This window comes from Apodemus sylvaticus, chromosome 3 (assembly GCF_947179515.1).
Source record: "Apodemus sylvaticus chromosome 3, mApoSyl1.1, whole genome shotgun sequence".
NCBI classification, from domain to species: domain Eukaryota; kingdom Metazoa; phylum Chordata; class Mammalia; order Rodentia; family Muridae; genus Apodemus; species Apodemus sylvaticus.
Window position 1 is genome coordinate 4,792,153 of NC_067474.1, and position 15,751 is coordinate 4,807,903.

A 15,751-nucleotide genomic window follows, 5' to 3' on the forward strand; every position below is an offset into this window, starting at 1 on the left:
CAGTGGTGACTTGAATAGGCTTGGCTCCCATAGATTCGTGTGTTTGAATGCTTGGCCATAGGGAGGTGTGACCTTAATGGAGGATGTGTGGGCTTGCTGGAGGAAGCGTGTCACTATACAGGTGGACTTTGAGGTCTCCTATGCTCAGGCTCTCACTAGTATTGAATCCAGTCTCCTCCTGGCTGCCTACAGAAGAGTCTTCTCTTGGCTGCTTTCAGATCAAGATGTAGAACTGTCAGCTCTAACACCACGGCTACCTAAACGATGCCATGTTTCCCACCATGATTATAATGGACTGAACCTCTGAACTGTATCCAGCCCCAGTTGAATGCTTTCCTTTACGAGAGTTGCCTTGGTCATGGTGTCCTCGGCAGTAAAACCCTAACTAGGATACTGTCCATCTGTAGCACATCTGTGGCCTCTGTGCCTCGGCTGCCACCTCCAGCAGCAGCTCTCCAGATGAGGTCAGGATCCCCCGGGCAGACGTGCGGCAGCTCAGCCTCTGCCTTTCCCTTATGGCCACTTGGACCTTTGTAGATGTCCTATAACTTTCCTGTATACAAATGGGTAGATGTAATTCCTACACATGCGATATGTACTCTGAGAATTGATACAAGTTTTTAAAATTGATTTCAAATAACAAAAAGCCTGGGCCTGTGTTTCAAATAACAAATGGCCAGCTACCAAGGGGCTTTGAGATTACTTGGCAAATTGCAAACAACAAAGCTATGTGGTTAAATGGTTAAACTGTTAAATAAGTGACAATCCCGTCTCCACCCTGGTCTCATTCTATAGCACAGACTTCAGAGATCACTGTAGCCACTCAAGGCTTCCTTGCTCCCAAACAAGATATATTTTGGATTATTCCATTACAAACTAATAAAACCTTTTTCACAAGTGACAAAGTACTCACATGTATGCAGGACATTTAAACCCATGTGCAAGCAGGGCAGTACAAGCCCTGACATAACAAATGAACTTATTTCCTGGTTTTGCATCTTGTGAATATTTTTGTATTTTGTTGAAGATTAAACATTTGTATAAATTGTAAAAACTTGTGTATTCCTCCCCTGAAACCTTTCTGCTCTTAAGAGTTCTTACTCCACTTTTCCTTAATAAATCTGCAGTTCTTTTGTTTAAAAAAAAAGTAAATAGTAAGTGGGTATTACAAATACCAGAGAACAAACCCCTCAAAATCAGCTAAGCAAGACTCACAGGCTCATAGAAACTGAAGTACCAAACATGGACCATATACAAGTCTGAGCTAGGTGTGTATGTCTTATGGTTGTATGGATTGGTGTTTTTGTGGGATCCACAATAGTGGGAGTGGGGTATCTCTGGCTTTTGCCTGCACTTAGACCCCTTTCCTACTACTGGGTTGCTGAGGCCAACTGTAAAGGAAGATTTGTGCCCAATCTTTTTGTAGCTTTTTAGGCCATGTCCAGTGAATATCCCTGGGAGGCCTGCTTTTTTTTTTTTTTTTTAAAGGGAGGCAGGTGGGGAGTGGGGGTGGGTAGAGAAACTGCAGAAAGGATGTAGGTGTGAGAGAGTAAGCAAGCGTGTGATGCTTGTCAATCAATCTAGCAGTCAGGAAACTGAGGCAGAATGATCAGCTTCAAGGCCAGTGAGCAGCCCCATCTCAAAACAACACAAACATTGTAAACATGTCTCTTACTACATCACAGATAGCAGGAGGAGGTTGTTAAGACTAAAACAAGTTATAAATATTAGGAATCTTGAAACTACTTTAAAATGTTGGGGCTGAAATGGTTCAGTTAAAAACCACTCACTGTTCTTACGGGGGACCAGAGTTTGGTTCTGAGTACCCACGTATCAGCTTTCAATGTTCTGTAACTCCAGGTCAAGGTGATTCAACTCCTCTTTCTGTCTTGTGGAGGCAAAACACTCATACATGTAAAAATTTAATTAATAATAAAAAAACCTAAAGGGCTGGAGAGATGGTTCAGTGGTTAAGAGCACTGATTACTCTTCTGAAGGTCCTGAGTTCAAATCCCAGCAACCATATGGTGTCTCACAACCATCTGAAACAGGATCTAACTTCCTATTCTGGAGTGTCTGAAGACAGCTACAGTGTACTTACATATAATAAATAAATTCATCTTTAAAAAAAGCCGGGCAGTGGTGGCGCACGCCTTTAATCCCAGCACTTGGGAGGCAGAGGCAGGTGGATTTCTCAGTTCGAGGCCATCCTGATCTACAGAGTGAGTTCCAGGACAGCCAGGACTACACAGAGAAACCCTGTCTTGAAAAACCAAAAAAATGAAAAACCAAAAACCAAAAAAAAAAAAAAAAAAAAAAAAAAAAAAAAAAAGAACCAACTAAAAACAAAACAAACAAAAAACCCAAAACCAAAAAAAAAAAAAAAAACAAACACATACTGGGTAGTGGTGGAGTACCTTTAATCCATTCATTCATTCATTCATTCATTCATTCATTCTAGTGCTCTGCGGCACATACATGCACACATCAGAAGAGGGCATCAGATCCCCTTATGGATGGTTGTGAGTCACCATGTGGTTGCTGCGAATTGAACTCAGAAGCTCTGGAAGAGCAGCTGGTGCTCTTAACCACTGAGCCACCTCTCTGGTCCTGAGGCATACCTACTCATATTATTCATACATGGCTCAGATGTAGTGGCACAAGAAGCAGATAGCTCTATGAATTCAAGGTCAGACTGGTCTACATAGTAAGTTCCAGGTATTTGGCTTACATAGTGAGATTCTAAAAACAAAATATAACTAAGTAAATGTAGCTATACATATACCAGAATATATATGACCATCCATATTTTAAACAAAAACTTATTCTTAATTAAACCTATTTTATTACACAGGAACATTGTCATGTAAAAAACTTTCAGAAATTCTGCTTGATAGTTTCAGCTTCTGCTTTTAAGACAAGGTCCAGGCTGACTTCCAACCTACTACATTACCAAGAATGACCTCAAATTTCTGATCTTCCCACCCCCTCCCCCACGTGCTGGGATTATAGGTGTATAAAAGCAGACCTGGTCAGATGCAGGCCAAGCCCAGGGCCTTTCATAGGGCAAACACAGTACCAGCTGCTGTGTCCTCTACCCATACACTTTATTGTTTTGTTTTTAAAATCATTCACTAACAATAACAAAATAAAGGCAATCTTATTATACCCTGAAAATACATGACATTTAAGCACAAACTAAGAATAGGTTCATTTTTCACCCTCATGCAGTTTCTTTTCATTGACTTCTTCCATATCAAAAGTGAATGGTTTGTCATAACCCATTAGATGATTATAGTCTTCAGGGTCTAAAAAGAGTGCTGGATTAACTAATAGTGATTTTGTTTTAGCATAAAAGGTGGTGAATATATGTGCGCTCTCTGGAATTGTTACATCATCTTGGTGAAACACTGTGCTGGTTTCCGAAAGCACAACATTGTAAGTAATGGCTCTGTAAGTGTCAGTTGAGGCCTCATGGTACAACCGAATGACATAGCCTTTTGTCAGAAAGTGAAGCAGTGTGGGAGTGATCACCGTGAAGCTTCCCATGACTCCATAAAATAAGACTTGCAAAGGCAGACTTCCAAACATCACATTACTTTGTGAGAGAAGGTACGGTAAGAATGCAAGGCTGACCACACTTGTAGAATAAGAGAAACATTTCACACCTAAAAGGAAAAAAATTACAAAAGGATTAATAACTTTAAATTTTAGAAAACAATCTATCCTACTAATTCCTCCAACCTTTTCTTCCTCTCCTCCTCCTCCTCCTCCTCCTCCTCCTCCTCCGCCTCTTCCTTTGCTTTGGTTTTCGAGACAGGGTTTCTCTGTATAGCCTGACTGTCCTGGAACTCACTCTGTGTCTACAGGCAGGTCTCCTCAGAAATCCGCCTGCCTCTGCCTCCCAAGTGCTGGGATTAAACGCCACCATGCCCAGCTCAACCTTTTCTTCCTATAGCAGTTACAGTTTGAAATCAAAATGTCCTCAAGTTTCATGTCCTAAACACTTGGTCCCAATATGGTAGCACAATTTTGGGAAATTTTAGAAACTTTAGGATGTGGAACTGAGAAACTGCAACTCAAAATTCTCAACCCCCTAGCAATTAGCCTGGACATAGTGCAACTTAGAAAACTGTCAACCTTAAGATAGCACTCCCCACCTGACTTCAAAGCCTAGCGCTTCCCTGGGCTTCAAGGACTAGCACCCCATCCCCTCTCAAAGTAACTGTGTTTGCCCAAGATAACCTATAACCTCCCGCTGAGGCATAAATTGCCGCTGATCTCCCCATTCCTTATGACATAGATCACTGCCTGAGCATCCCCTCCCCTTTTTCTTTATAGGCTTCTGCTTTAAAAACCCCTAGCTGCAGCTGCACGGGGTCGAACTCCTGTGTCCCCGAGCGACAAGAGAGGGGCCCCAGTGCACTGGAGAATTAAACCTCATGTGTTTGCATCAAGAACGGCCTCTCAGCCGGGTGTGGTGGTATACTCCTGTGATCCCAGCACTCGGGAGGCAGAGGCAGGCGGATTTGTCAGTTCGAGGCCAGCCTGGTCTACAGAGTGAGTTCCAGGACAGCCAGGGCTACACAGAGAAACCCTGTCTCGAAAAACCAAAAAAAAAAAAAAAAAAAAGAAAGAAAAAAAGAATGGTCTCTTGTGAATTCTTTGGGGCGTCATCCTATCCCGAGGCTTGAGTGAGGATTTCCCAGGATTCGGAAGTCTTTCAGAACTTCGCCACTGGATTCAGGTTGGATAGTGGAGACGGGCCCTCCCCTGGCCCGTTTCTCCTCCTATGTTTCTTTCTCCTATGGCATCAAGTGAGGGAGCTCCTCTGCCATATACCCTTACTCTCTGATGTTCTGTGCCAGGGGATGACGCCAAGCACCCAGGGCCAATCCTTCTAAAACTGTGAACCAGAATACATCTTTCCTCCATGAAGTAGTTTTAAGTACTTGGTCACAGCGATGACAAAGCTAATAGAATAATCATTCCACCAACATCGGCAACAAGACGTAAGTGCTTCTTATGTGCCTGGTTCTATCTTACTTACTCCATTCATAAAATATATAGAAAAAGCCCTGAGAGGTGTATAATTGTTTTGTAATTGCTCAATGTAAAAAAAATGAGAAGTGGTGAGGCAGGAGGATTATAATTTTAAGGCCATCATAGACTACATGATAAGATTGCTTCTGGAAAACCAAAAAAGAGGACAGACAAAAGTATATGAAGTACTCCATAGGGTACATTTGTTTAGCATGCTTGTTGCCCTAGGTCGGTCCCCACTACTGCCCCACTACTGCTAGCATTTAAAACACAAACATGAGAAAACAAGAGGCTGAGTGGCTCATCCCTGCAGCCCCAGTCTACAGAAGCAAGGGCTGAAGAGCTAAGGCCAGCCTGAGTCCAGAGCGAGGCTCTTTCTCCAAACCACAGAAGGCTGGACAGACGGCTCAGTAGGGAAAGTGCCTGCTGTACTAGCAGGAGACCCTGGCCTCATGTCTCTGCACCCACAGAAACGCTGAGCAGGGAAGCACACACGTGTAGCTCCAGAGTGGGGCGGCAGAGACAAGCAGAGCCCCACAGCTTGCTAGCCAGCCAGTCTAAGCAAAATGCTGATCTCCAGGCCGGGCATGACGGCACATGCCTTTAATTCCAGCACTCAGGAGACAGAGCAAGGCAGATCTACTGAGGTCAAGCTCAGTGAGTTCCAGGACAGCCAGAGCTACACAGATGAAAGCCTGTCTCTCAAATCAAAACCAACCCCAAATTCTCCAAGTTCAATGAGAGATTCTGTCTCAGAAAATACAGTAATGATCGATCTGTTGTAATGAGCTTTAACCTTCAACTTGGCACAGTCTAGTCCCGAGAGAAGGCAGTCTTGGTTGAGAAGACTGCCCAGGCCATCTGGCCTGTGGGCATGTCTAGAAGGGATTGTCTTATTAACTGATATAAGAGGGCCCAGCCCACTTTGGTGGCACCATTCAAGGCAAGTGGTCCTGGGTTGCAAAAGAAACCCAGCTTGAGCCAGCAAGCAGCATTCCTCCAAGGTTTCTCCTTCAAGGTGGTGCTTGAGCTCCTGCCCTAACTCATCTCAAAGATGAACAGCAGCATGTAAGCTGAAATCAATCTATTACCCCCTCTAAGTTGCTTTTGGTCTGAGCACCATACAACAGCAACAGAATGAAAAGAGAACAAGAACAATAAAAAACTACCCAGTATCAGCCCCTGGGGGCACACTCACACACTCACACACACACACATGCACACACTCAAGTGTACATGCACAGGAGGGAGGGACGGAGGAGGATGAAGCAACGTACAATGCCATACAGCTAGTTACTAAGTAGTTGGAATTCAAGTAATGACCCTTCATGGATGAGGAAGGCAGGAAGGTTGTGAGTTCAAGTTCAGCCTTGGCTATATTTCAAGACTTTGTCTCAAAATATAAAACAAGCAAAATAATTTAAATACCCTATACTTAGAAAATATACACAGTGGGAGTCTAACAAGTTGATTATAAAGTATATTTGGGGAAAAATATCAATGAAACAATGAGATAAGGGTTAGTCCTGTCAGATATTAAATCTAATAAACTATAAAATAGAGCCGCCCAGGTCCACAAAAGACAGAGAGATACTAATGTAACACTGGTACATGCATAAAGAGAGCAAAATTGAAAACCCCAACCACATTGAATTATGTTGAAATTTAATACAGAATAAAGACATATCTAAAATCAGTGGGTAAGCCAGGCATGGTGGCACATACCTTTAGTCCCAGCACTCAAGAGGTGATCTCTCTGAGATGGAGGCCAGCCTGTTAGCATTCTAAGTCCCACCCTTCAGTTACCTGGCAACACCAGGTATGCCTGACTCACAGTAAAAGGGCTGCCTGCCCCTCCTCACTTTATTGCTCTTCCTTTCCCCTCTCTCCGCGTGCTCATGATGCTCATGGCTGGCCTCTACTCCCCTAGTCTTCTCTCCTTCTCTTCTCCCCTCTCTCCTCCCCTCCCCCCACTACCCTCTTAACTCCCCTCCCCATGCCCTTAATAAACTCTATTCTGGTCTCTGAGGCGGAAGAGATGCTGAGACAAGGGCAAGGCCCCCCTTCCCCTATACTTGACTATACCTTCATTTTATAAACACATCACACCCTGCTCTACAGAGTGAGTTCCAGGATAACCAGGGCTACACAGAGAAACCCTGTCTTGAAGAACAAAGAGAAAGGGAGGGAGGGAGGGAGGTAGAGAGGGAGGGAGGGGGGAAAGAAAATCAGTATGTAAAAAAATTAACTTTTTAATAAGTGATGTGAGGGTTAGGAAAATTGGACATAGAAAATAGTAAAACCTTGGCTCAGATTAAGGCACTAGCTGTACAAACTCTGACAACCTAATTTCAACCCAAGAACAGACACAAAGATGGGAGAGCCCTGCTGCTCTTTGACCTCTATACATATGCCATGTCTCCCTCTCTCCTCTCCCTCGCTTACACAAAATAAAAATTTAAAACCTTCAAAACAAAAGGATAAAATTCAATCCATCCTTTATACCATAAGCATGAAAAACCACAATGCGGAGAGCTAAGTGTGAAGAAAGAAGTCACAGAGGTATCCATATCCACAAAATTCTCTATAATCTGAAATGGAAAAGTTTTAAGTAAGACTCAAAATACAGAAACAAAGCTGGGCATGATGGCACACACACATGTAATCCCAGAACACAGAGGGTGAAAGCAGAAGTCACAACCTGCGTCTGCTGTACAGCAGGTCTGCGGCGACTGCACGGCAAACCAGGGGAGCTCAGCAGTCAGGGCTGCCAGGGCTCTCGCAGGACTCTGTTCCCAGCAGACACAACTCAGAGATGCTCACAACTTGCATGCCTTTCCAGCCCCTGCAGCCCCTGAGGTAGCCAACAGTTCCTGACTCTGGGGCATCTGTACCCATGTCACATACTCCCACAAATGACACAATAACATGTGTGTGTGTGTGTGTGTGTGTGTGAATGTATGTTTAAAATGGTTAAAATATTTTTTGAAGTTCCAGGATTAACCAGGGTCAAAAGACTGACAGTCTAACTATATTTAAAAAAGAAAGAAAGAAAAGAAAAAGAAAAGAGAACAACATAGCCACACAAATGCACACACCAGAAAGATCAGCCTCTGAGGTGGAGGCCAAATGATCAGTTCAAGGCCCATCTACCCAGTATATCATGTTTGAGGCCAGTCTGAGATACATCCTATCCTTGACAGAAATATTCTGAAGTTATATCAGAAGGATAAATGTTTGTGAAATGAGAAAACCAAAAAGCTTGAAATTTTAAGGGAAAATTTGTAAATGGCCCTCTAAATAAGTTAGAACAAAAATCTCATTGGTAAGATACATGTAATTAAAGTAAATGTTATTGTTTTCCCCCAATCTGACAAAAACAAAAGTCTGACAACTTACTGTTCACAAAGCTGGAACTAAGCAGTCGTTCTTCTATACTGCTACTGGCTGAAAGCTTACCCTATTCTTAGTAATTTCAGAGCGGTTCCTCTCCTCTTTGCACAGGTGCTTGCTATGACATCAGTGTGCACCGGATAAGTGAAGGCCATGCTCACCCATTCCAAAATACCTTCCTTCCCATTACTTCTGTTACACTGTAGTAAGTTAGTGTCCCCTAAAATTGATGCCTACAAGAACTTTATAATGTGTCCTTATTTGGAAATAAGATCTTTGTAGATCTAAAGAACAAGATGAGATCATGCAGGATTAAGGCGGGCTCTAAATCTAATGAAAGTGCCCTTATAAGGACACAAAAAGTAAGAGATGCAGGGAAGGCTGACACAGGAAGAACAAGTAACAGTCACAGTTAGGCAAGTTATAAGTCAAGAATGCTAAGGTAGCCAGAGTCACCAGAGGGTTAAGGGGTAAAAATATTACTTCCTAGAGTCTTCAAGAAATGTGACCTGGTCACATTGAAGCCCCCAGACCTGTAAGAAAATATGTTTCTATTGTTCTCAGTTACTAAAAAGAAACTACCAGATAGGACTGTGTACCAGCAGGAACTGCTGGGATGTGGCGAGTCACAGGCCATTCAGTTAGGAAAGCTCAATGAGTTTCTTTATCCAGCCCAGGACCCCACATATGGAATGGCAAACTCACATTTTGGGTGGATCTTCCCACCTCAACTAAGCTGATGTTGGGAATCTTTCCCTGACACGCTCAGAGATCCCTTCAATCTGACAATCCTCCCTCTCTGTTTGTACTAGGTATTCTGCACCTAGGATGTATGTGTTCCTTCCACACTTCACATCAGACTTTACTCATCAGACAAGGCCTAATGGAAGGCCATCCCGATAAGATGGATCTGTCTCAATGTGAACTCATATCTAACTGTCCTGGCTAGTTTCGTATGTCAACTTGACACAGGCTGGAGTTATCACAGAGAAAGGAGCTTCAGTTGGGGAAGTGCCTCCATGAGATCCAGCCATGGGGCATTTTCACAATTAGTGATCAAGTGGGGAGGGCCCCTTGTGGGTGGTACCACCTTTGGGCTGGTGCTCCTGGGTTCTATAAGAGAGCAGGCTGAGCAAGCCAAGGGAAGCAAGCCAGTAAGAAACATCCCTCCATGGCCTCTGCATCAGCTCCTGCTTCCAACCCTGCTTGAGTTCCAGTCCTGACTTCTTTTAGTGATGAACAGCAATGCAGAAGTGTAAGCTGAATAAACCCTTTCCTCCCCAACTTGCTTCTTGGTCATGATGTTTGTGCAGGAATAAAAACCCCAACTAAGACACTAACTTACAACTTATAACACTGCATTGAATATGTGGTATATTCATCCATTCTTTCCTACCAATGTTAAGATTCTGCATTACCTTTAAGTAGTATCCCTAACACAGTGCCCCTGGTACAATACATTGCATATGTGGCATCTGTAATTATCTGTGACTGAATTAACAATAATGAGGGAAGTCTTCAAGAGTTTACCATGTAGCAATTAATGCCCCAAATCATCGCATTCCCTCAGTGTTTCTCCCTGAGTTCCCACATACAGAGTAGTACCAACCTTTGACCTGGCAACTTTCTACTACCCATAACCTCAAACACTCAGACAACAACTTCCTCTACAAATTACACTTGTGCTTTCTTTTGATTTTTGTTTTGTTTTTCTTTTCTTTTCAAATTTATTTGTTTTTTTATGTAAGTACAGTGTCACTGTCTTAAGACACACCAGAAGAGGGTTTCAGATCCCATTACAGATGGGTTTGAGCCACCATGTGGTTGCTGGTTTTGAACTCAGAACCTGGGTAGAGCAGTCAGTGTTCTTAACCGCTGAGCCATCTCTCCAGTAGTTGGTTTTGTTTTTCAATACAGGGTTTCTCTTGTATATAGTCCTAGATGTCCTAAAACTTGCTCTTATAGACCAGGCTGGCCTCAGACTCACAGAGATCTGCCTGCTCCTGCCTCCTGAGTGCTGGGATTAAAGGTGTGTGTCATTACTGAACAGCCAAAAACGTTTTTAAATCTTTATTTTATCTGTTGGGTATTTTGTCTGTGCAACCATGTATACCTGGTGCCTATAGTAAGGAGTCAATGGAAGGAGTCCCCTAGAATTTGTAGTTATAGATGCTTGTGAGCCTCCATGTGGTCATTGAAAATTCAATCTGGAAGAGCAGCCAGTACTCTTAAACACTAAACTGCCTAGCTCCAAAATTTTGATATTTGATACCCCAGTAATAATCTTCCCACAAACATTATAGCTTATCCATACAAAAATCAATTCTGGCTTTCTCCTTACAAACAAGAGTCAAGGAAGGATACAGCACAAATCAATAAACCTTCCTATATAAACCTTCAACTCAGTAAGGACTTTTGAAGAACTTTCTAACCCCCTCCCTTAATAACCACTGAATTGTAATTCTAAAATCAGTAGAATTGGTCCTTAGTCTGAAAAAGTTATAGATAGCTAAAATTTTAAGTATACTTTAATACCATATACTTGAAAACCAACAGATTTCCATAGTTAAATTTTATACAATCATTTGATACCAACATGAGTATTCTGTGGCAATACTTGGCCATACAGCAGTCTGGCAAGGTATTTCTGATTTCATTCTTACTGAGGTTACTAAAATACAGGACAACCTCTAGGGATTTAACTTCACTAGGTCCTTCTGAGTGTTTCCACTAAACTATGATCAAAGTCAGTAAATAGCTTTACTAAAGTTATTCAATATGCCATCTTTTTCTTCTCTACAATAACCCTCTATCACCTGGGAGAATAAGTCTTCTACAAATTCTAAGATGAACTGAACAAACATAATTTACAGATTTTGAAAATATAAAACATCTCCCCAATGCTCAGAACTAAACATAGGACTTCAAGCCCTAGGCGAGTAAGTACTCTAACCACTGAGCACATGGCCAGCCTCACCCTCATTTGAAATGTTAAATTTACAAACAAACAAACAAAAAAGAGGCCAGGGAGGCCAGATATCATGACACAGGTCCCTGCCACCCTGTGACTTTTTTTTTTTTTAGAGACAGGGTTTCACATTGTAGCTCTGACTCTTAAAACAAGGCTGGCCTCAACTCTCAGATATACACTTGCACTAAAGTTGTGCACCCCACACCCAGCTGCAAACAGCTATTCTAAAGAGGTATAACTAGGGCTAGGCATACAGGGTAATAGGGATCCTGTCTCAAAACAACAACATAAAAGAGGTATTACCAGGTTTTTGGTCACAGCTTTTGTATTTGACCAAATATGAAGAAAAGCAACTTAAAGGAAGGAAAAGGCAACTTTGACTCATTATTTCTGAGTTCTCGAATCTACAGTTGCTTAGTCCCTATACACTTGGGCAAAACATCATGCCAAAATGTGTATGTAGTGGAATACCTTCATAGCAAACTGGAACCAGAGGGAGAAGAATGGGAGGAATTGGGAACAAGATACCCCTCCCTCCAAGAACTCACCCCAGTGACCCACTTTCTAGAGGAAGGCCCCTTCTAGGGTTTCCAGAACTCTCAAAACAGTGCCATCAGCTAGGAAAGTTAGGCTATTATATCATTGTACTATTATTATTATAAATACATAATATTTATAAATATATTAAATTCATGAGCTGCTGAGGGATGCTTCAAATCAAGCTATAGCAATTTTCTTCCACTTCTCTTAGAATACTCACATGTTTGTCTTTGTTGGCTATTCTAAGACAAATGATGATGGAAGGGACGCTTCAGTGCCTAACTGTGAGATCACACACTACAACTCTCAGCCTTCACACATCATTGAAACCCTATAAAGAAACCTCTATATTGCATCAATAAGCTTTAAGGAAAAAACACATTCTATGTGTTATAATATTTAAAGGTTAAAAAAAATGCCAAAAAGGGTTTTCTGGGCAGGGACAAGCCCCAGAGCCCTCAGCCCCATGCAAAGACTACAGACAATCGAGTAAAGCTGGGCCTGGGAGAGGTGGTCTCCCCAGGAAAGAACACATCAACAGATTATAATTAGAAACATTTATGCATACACATATATCTATGTAATAAGAGTTAATGAAGATAAGAGGCCATGAATTTAAACGAAAATAAGGAGGGGTATATAGGAGGTTTTGAAGGCAGGAAAGGGAAGGGAGAATGTAATTACTTTATAATCTCAAAAAGAAAAAGGAATAGTTTGAAAGTTTGAAAGTTTTATTTAGTCACTCTCTCTCTCTCTCTCTCTCTCTCTCTCTCTCTCTCTCTCTCTCTCTCTCTCTGTGTGTGTGTGTGTGTGTGTGTGTGTGTGTGTGTCTTTGTGTGTATGCCACATGTGTCCAAGGACCCAAACAGTCGAAAAGAGAATGTCAGGTCATCTGGAGTTGGAGAAACAGGTGGTTGCCAGCCACCTGCCGTGGGTCCTGGGAACTGAACTTGAGATGGCAGGATTCTTAACCACTGAGCCACCTCTCCAGCCCTCTAGCTCTGCACCTTAACACTGAGCATGCATTCATGCTCAGTTGTAAACATAAAATACCAAATTAAAGCTTAAAAATTAATTAATAAAATTCAGTTGTAAACATAAAATAAACCAAATTAAAGCTTAAAAAAAAGTATTAGCCCAAAATTGACTCTGAGATTCTTTTTTATTTATTATATGTAAGTACACCGTTTAAAAAAAAAAAAGGAAGGAAGGAAGAAACAAGGAAAGAAAAAAAGAAAAAGGAAAATAAGGAAATAATCTCACTTCAGACTACTCACCAAATATCATGCGGGCCAGGTTCCCAGTATAAATCAGCCTGCCCTCTTCTGGTTTATCAACTTGTGTATGAAAGGAGCAGACACATCTTCCCCAACAAACAGGTGTCTGTTGAAACAAGAAACCACTGAGTTACTGGCTGTTTGAACAAATTTTTATTTTTATCAAAGTTGTTTTTCTTTAAATATAACAAAGAGAACTTATTACAATGCCATACAGAGAATTCTCTCAAATAACCTAGAGGATTCCAGGGCTTCCTGCCCACCACTCTAACCAATCTAGAACTCCAGATTCAGAAAGATCTTATCTCTTAAAAATCAGGTTTCAGGATAGAGAGGTTCACAGCTCTTGCAGAGGACCAAGGTTCAGAGTCCTAGCACTTCCGTGGCTTATGACCTTCTGTAACCCAAGCCCACAGGGTCCAGGCCCTTTCTGGGCCTTTCACTCATATGAAGCACATTAATAATGACTGAACTTCATCTTCAAACAAAAAAAAGAAGAAACAAAAATTTCTTCTTTTCTGGCCTCAAAAAGAAGAAATCTTGGGAGCTAGAGAGATGGCTCTTCCGAAGGTCCTGAGTTCAAATCTCAGCAACCACATGGTGGCTCACAACTATCTGTAATGGAATGTGACCCCCCCCTCTTCTGGGGTGTCTGAAGACAGCTACACTGTGCTTACATATAATACATAAATCTAAAAAAAAAATAATAAGGTTGAGATAGAAGACAGTCAATGCTGACCTCCACAAGTGTGTACACTGACATACATATGCACAAACATTAGGTTAAATTAGCTTTAGTACAATAATCTAAGAGATTATAAGAGATATAAGAGGGCGTGGTGGTCTGTGTCTTTTATCCCAACATTCAGGAGGCAGAGGCAGGTGAATCTCTGAGTTCAAGACCAGCCAAAAGCTGGACTGGCTTTTGTTTTTGTTTTGTTTTTGGCTGGTCATTTTGTTTGTTTTGTTTTTTGGATTTTTTTTTTTTTTTTTTTTTTGTGAGACAGGGTTTCTCTGTGTAGCCCTGGCTGTCCTGGAACTCACTCTGTAGACCAGGCTGGCCTCAAACTCAGAAATCCGCCTGCCTCCGCCTCCCAGAGTGCGCCACCACTGCCCAGCCACTGCTCACATTTTAAAATGTAAAAAGTATGCCTAATTTGTGTTGAAATTCAGTTAAGACTCCAATATCTCCCCTGGGCTATAGCGCATGCCTTTAATCTGTAAATATGAAGCCAGCACCAGCCTGTTCTACAACAGATCAGCCAGAGCTATATAGAGAAACCCATCCACAAGCAACTAACAACAAATAATCCAGTTACCACTTTCAGCATTTCCTAAAAGCTTCTTATATATTACAGTGTTGCTTAAAATACTTAAAATTCTTGCTGAGCCACCCCTTTAATCCCAGCACTCTAGAGACAAAGGCAGGGAATGCGTATGAGTTCAAGGCAAGCCTGGGCTACAAAGCAAGTCTCAGGTTTGCCAAGGCTACACCAGAGAAACCCTGTCTTGAAAACCCGTAAAATTCTTAAGTTTTATAATATAGTTTAACATGCTACAAAATTTGTTCGATAACATCCATACCCTACCTTTCACTCAGTAATCAAAGAAATTCCTAAAAATAGATAAATAACACAACTTATGAGGCTACACAAGTTCTTTTGGGTCTGTCTCCAGGTGCCGCATCAATTTCTTAGCACTTAGCACCCTTCCGACCTTCAGCTCTAGTCCCTGCGCTGTGGAGCACATTAATCCTAGAATGGGAAGTCAATAGGTAGGCGGGTCTCTGATTTCGAAGACAACCTGGTCTACATAGCGAATTCAGGCCAGGTGAATCTGCAAAACTGGGACACCCCATCTCGAAAAAACAAAGCAGGGGAGGGGGAACCGGGAAAGGGGAAATCATTTGGAATGTAAACAAAGAATATAGAAAATTAAAAAAAAAAGATTAATAAAAAGAAAAAACAAAGCAGAACAAACAAACAAAAAAGAGGAAGAAACTAAACTGAGGGCTGTCATCATCACAAATCACACAATCTGGAGACTCAATCCCTGGACTGACAGTAGCAGCGGCGCCCGAGGTCGAGGCCTGCTCCACCCGGCCCGCGCCGGGGGTGTCCCCTCCGCACCGCACCGGAGCTCCCCAGGCCGCACGCCGCGCCCACTCCCCGCCACCACAGCCCTCGAACGGCCGACCTGCGCTCGCCCCGGTGGCCCGCAAGGCTCGGCTAGCGGCAGAAGCCCGCCGCTCCGCAGCCGCGCGGGCTCGGCTCGTGAGGCCGCACGCCAGAAGGCGACCCCGGAACCTCGGAGCGCGGCGGCCGCACACCACGCCGTCCTCGTCCGGCCGGGCCACAGGCCCGCTGCCCACCGGCCGCCCAAAGCCAACAGCATGCTGCGAGTTGGAAATGGTGGCTGTAGGTTTCCAGCAGCCGCCCAGAGCGCCAAAACTCCGGCTCCGCTCTACAGCGGCCCTCCAAGGCGGTGAGGCTCCGCCCCTTAGGCTGAACTAGCAGCCGGATTGGTG

The 15,751-nt window shown here is 42.8% G+C and overlaps 1 protein-coding gene across 1 annotated transcript; it reads right to left on the reverse strand.

Annotated features, from left to right (window-relative positions):
* Positions 1 to 3,086: 3,086 nt before the first annotated feature.
* Tmem70 (transmembrane protein 70) lies at positions 3,087 to 15,734 on the reverse strand. The gene is made up of 3 exons (XM_052175911.1): positions 15,421 to 15,734; positions 13,225 to 13,330; positions 3,087 to 3,668 (listed from the first exon to the last, which is right to left on the reverse strand). The coding sequence occupies exons 1-3, from the start codon at positions 15,616 to 15,618 to the stop codon at positions 3,211 to 3,213; spliced, it is 762 nt and encodes a 253-aa protein (XP_052031871.1). The 5' UTR covers positions 15,619 to 15,734; the 3' UTR covers positions 3,087 to 3,210.
* Positions 15,735 to 15,751: the final 17 nt, after the last annotated feature.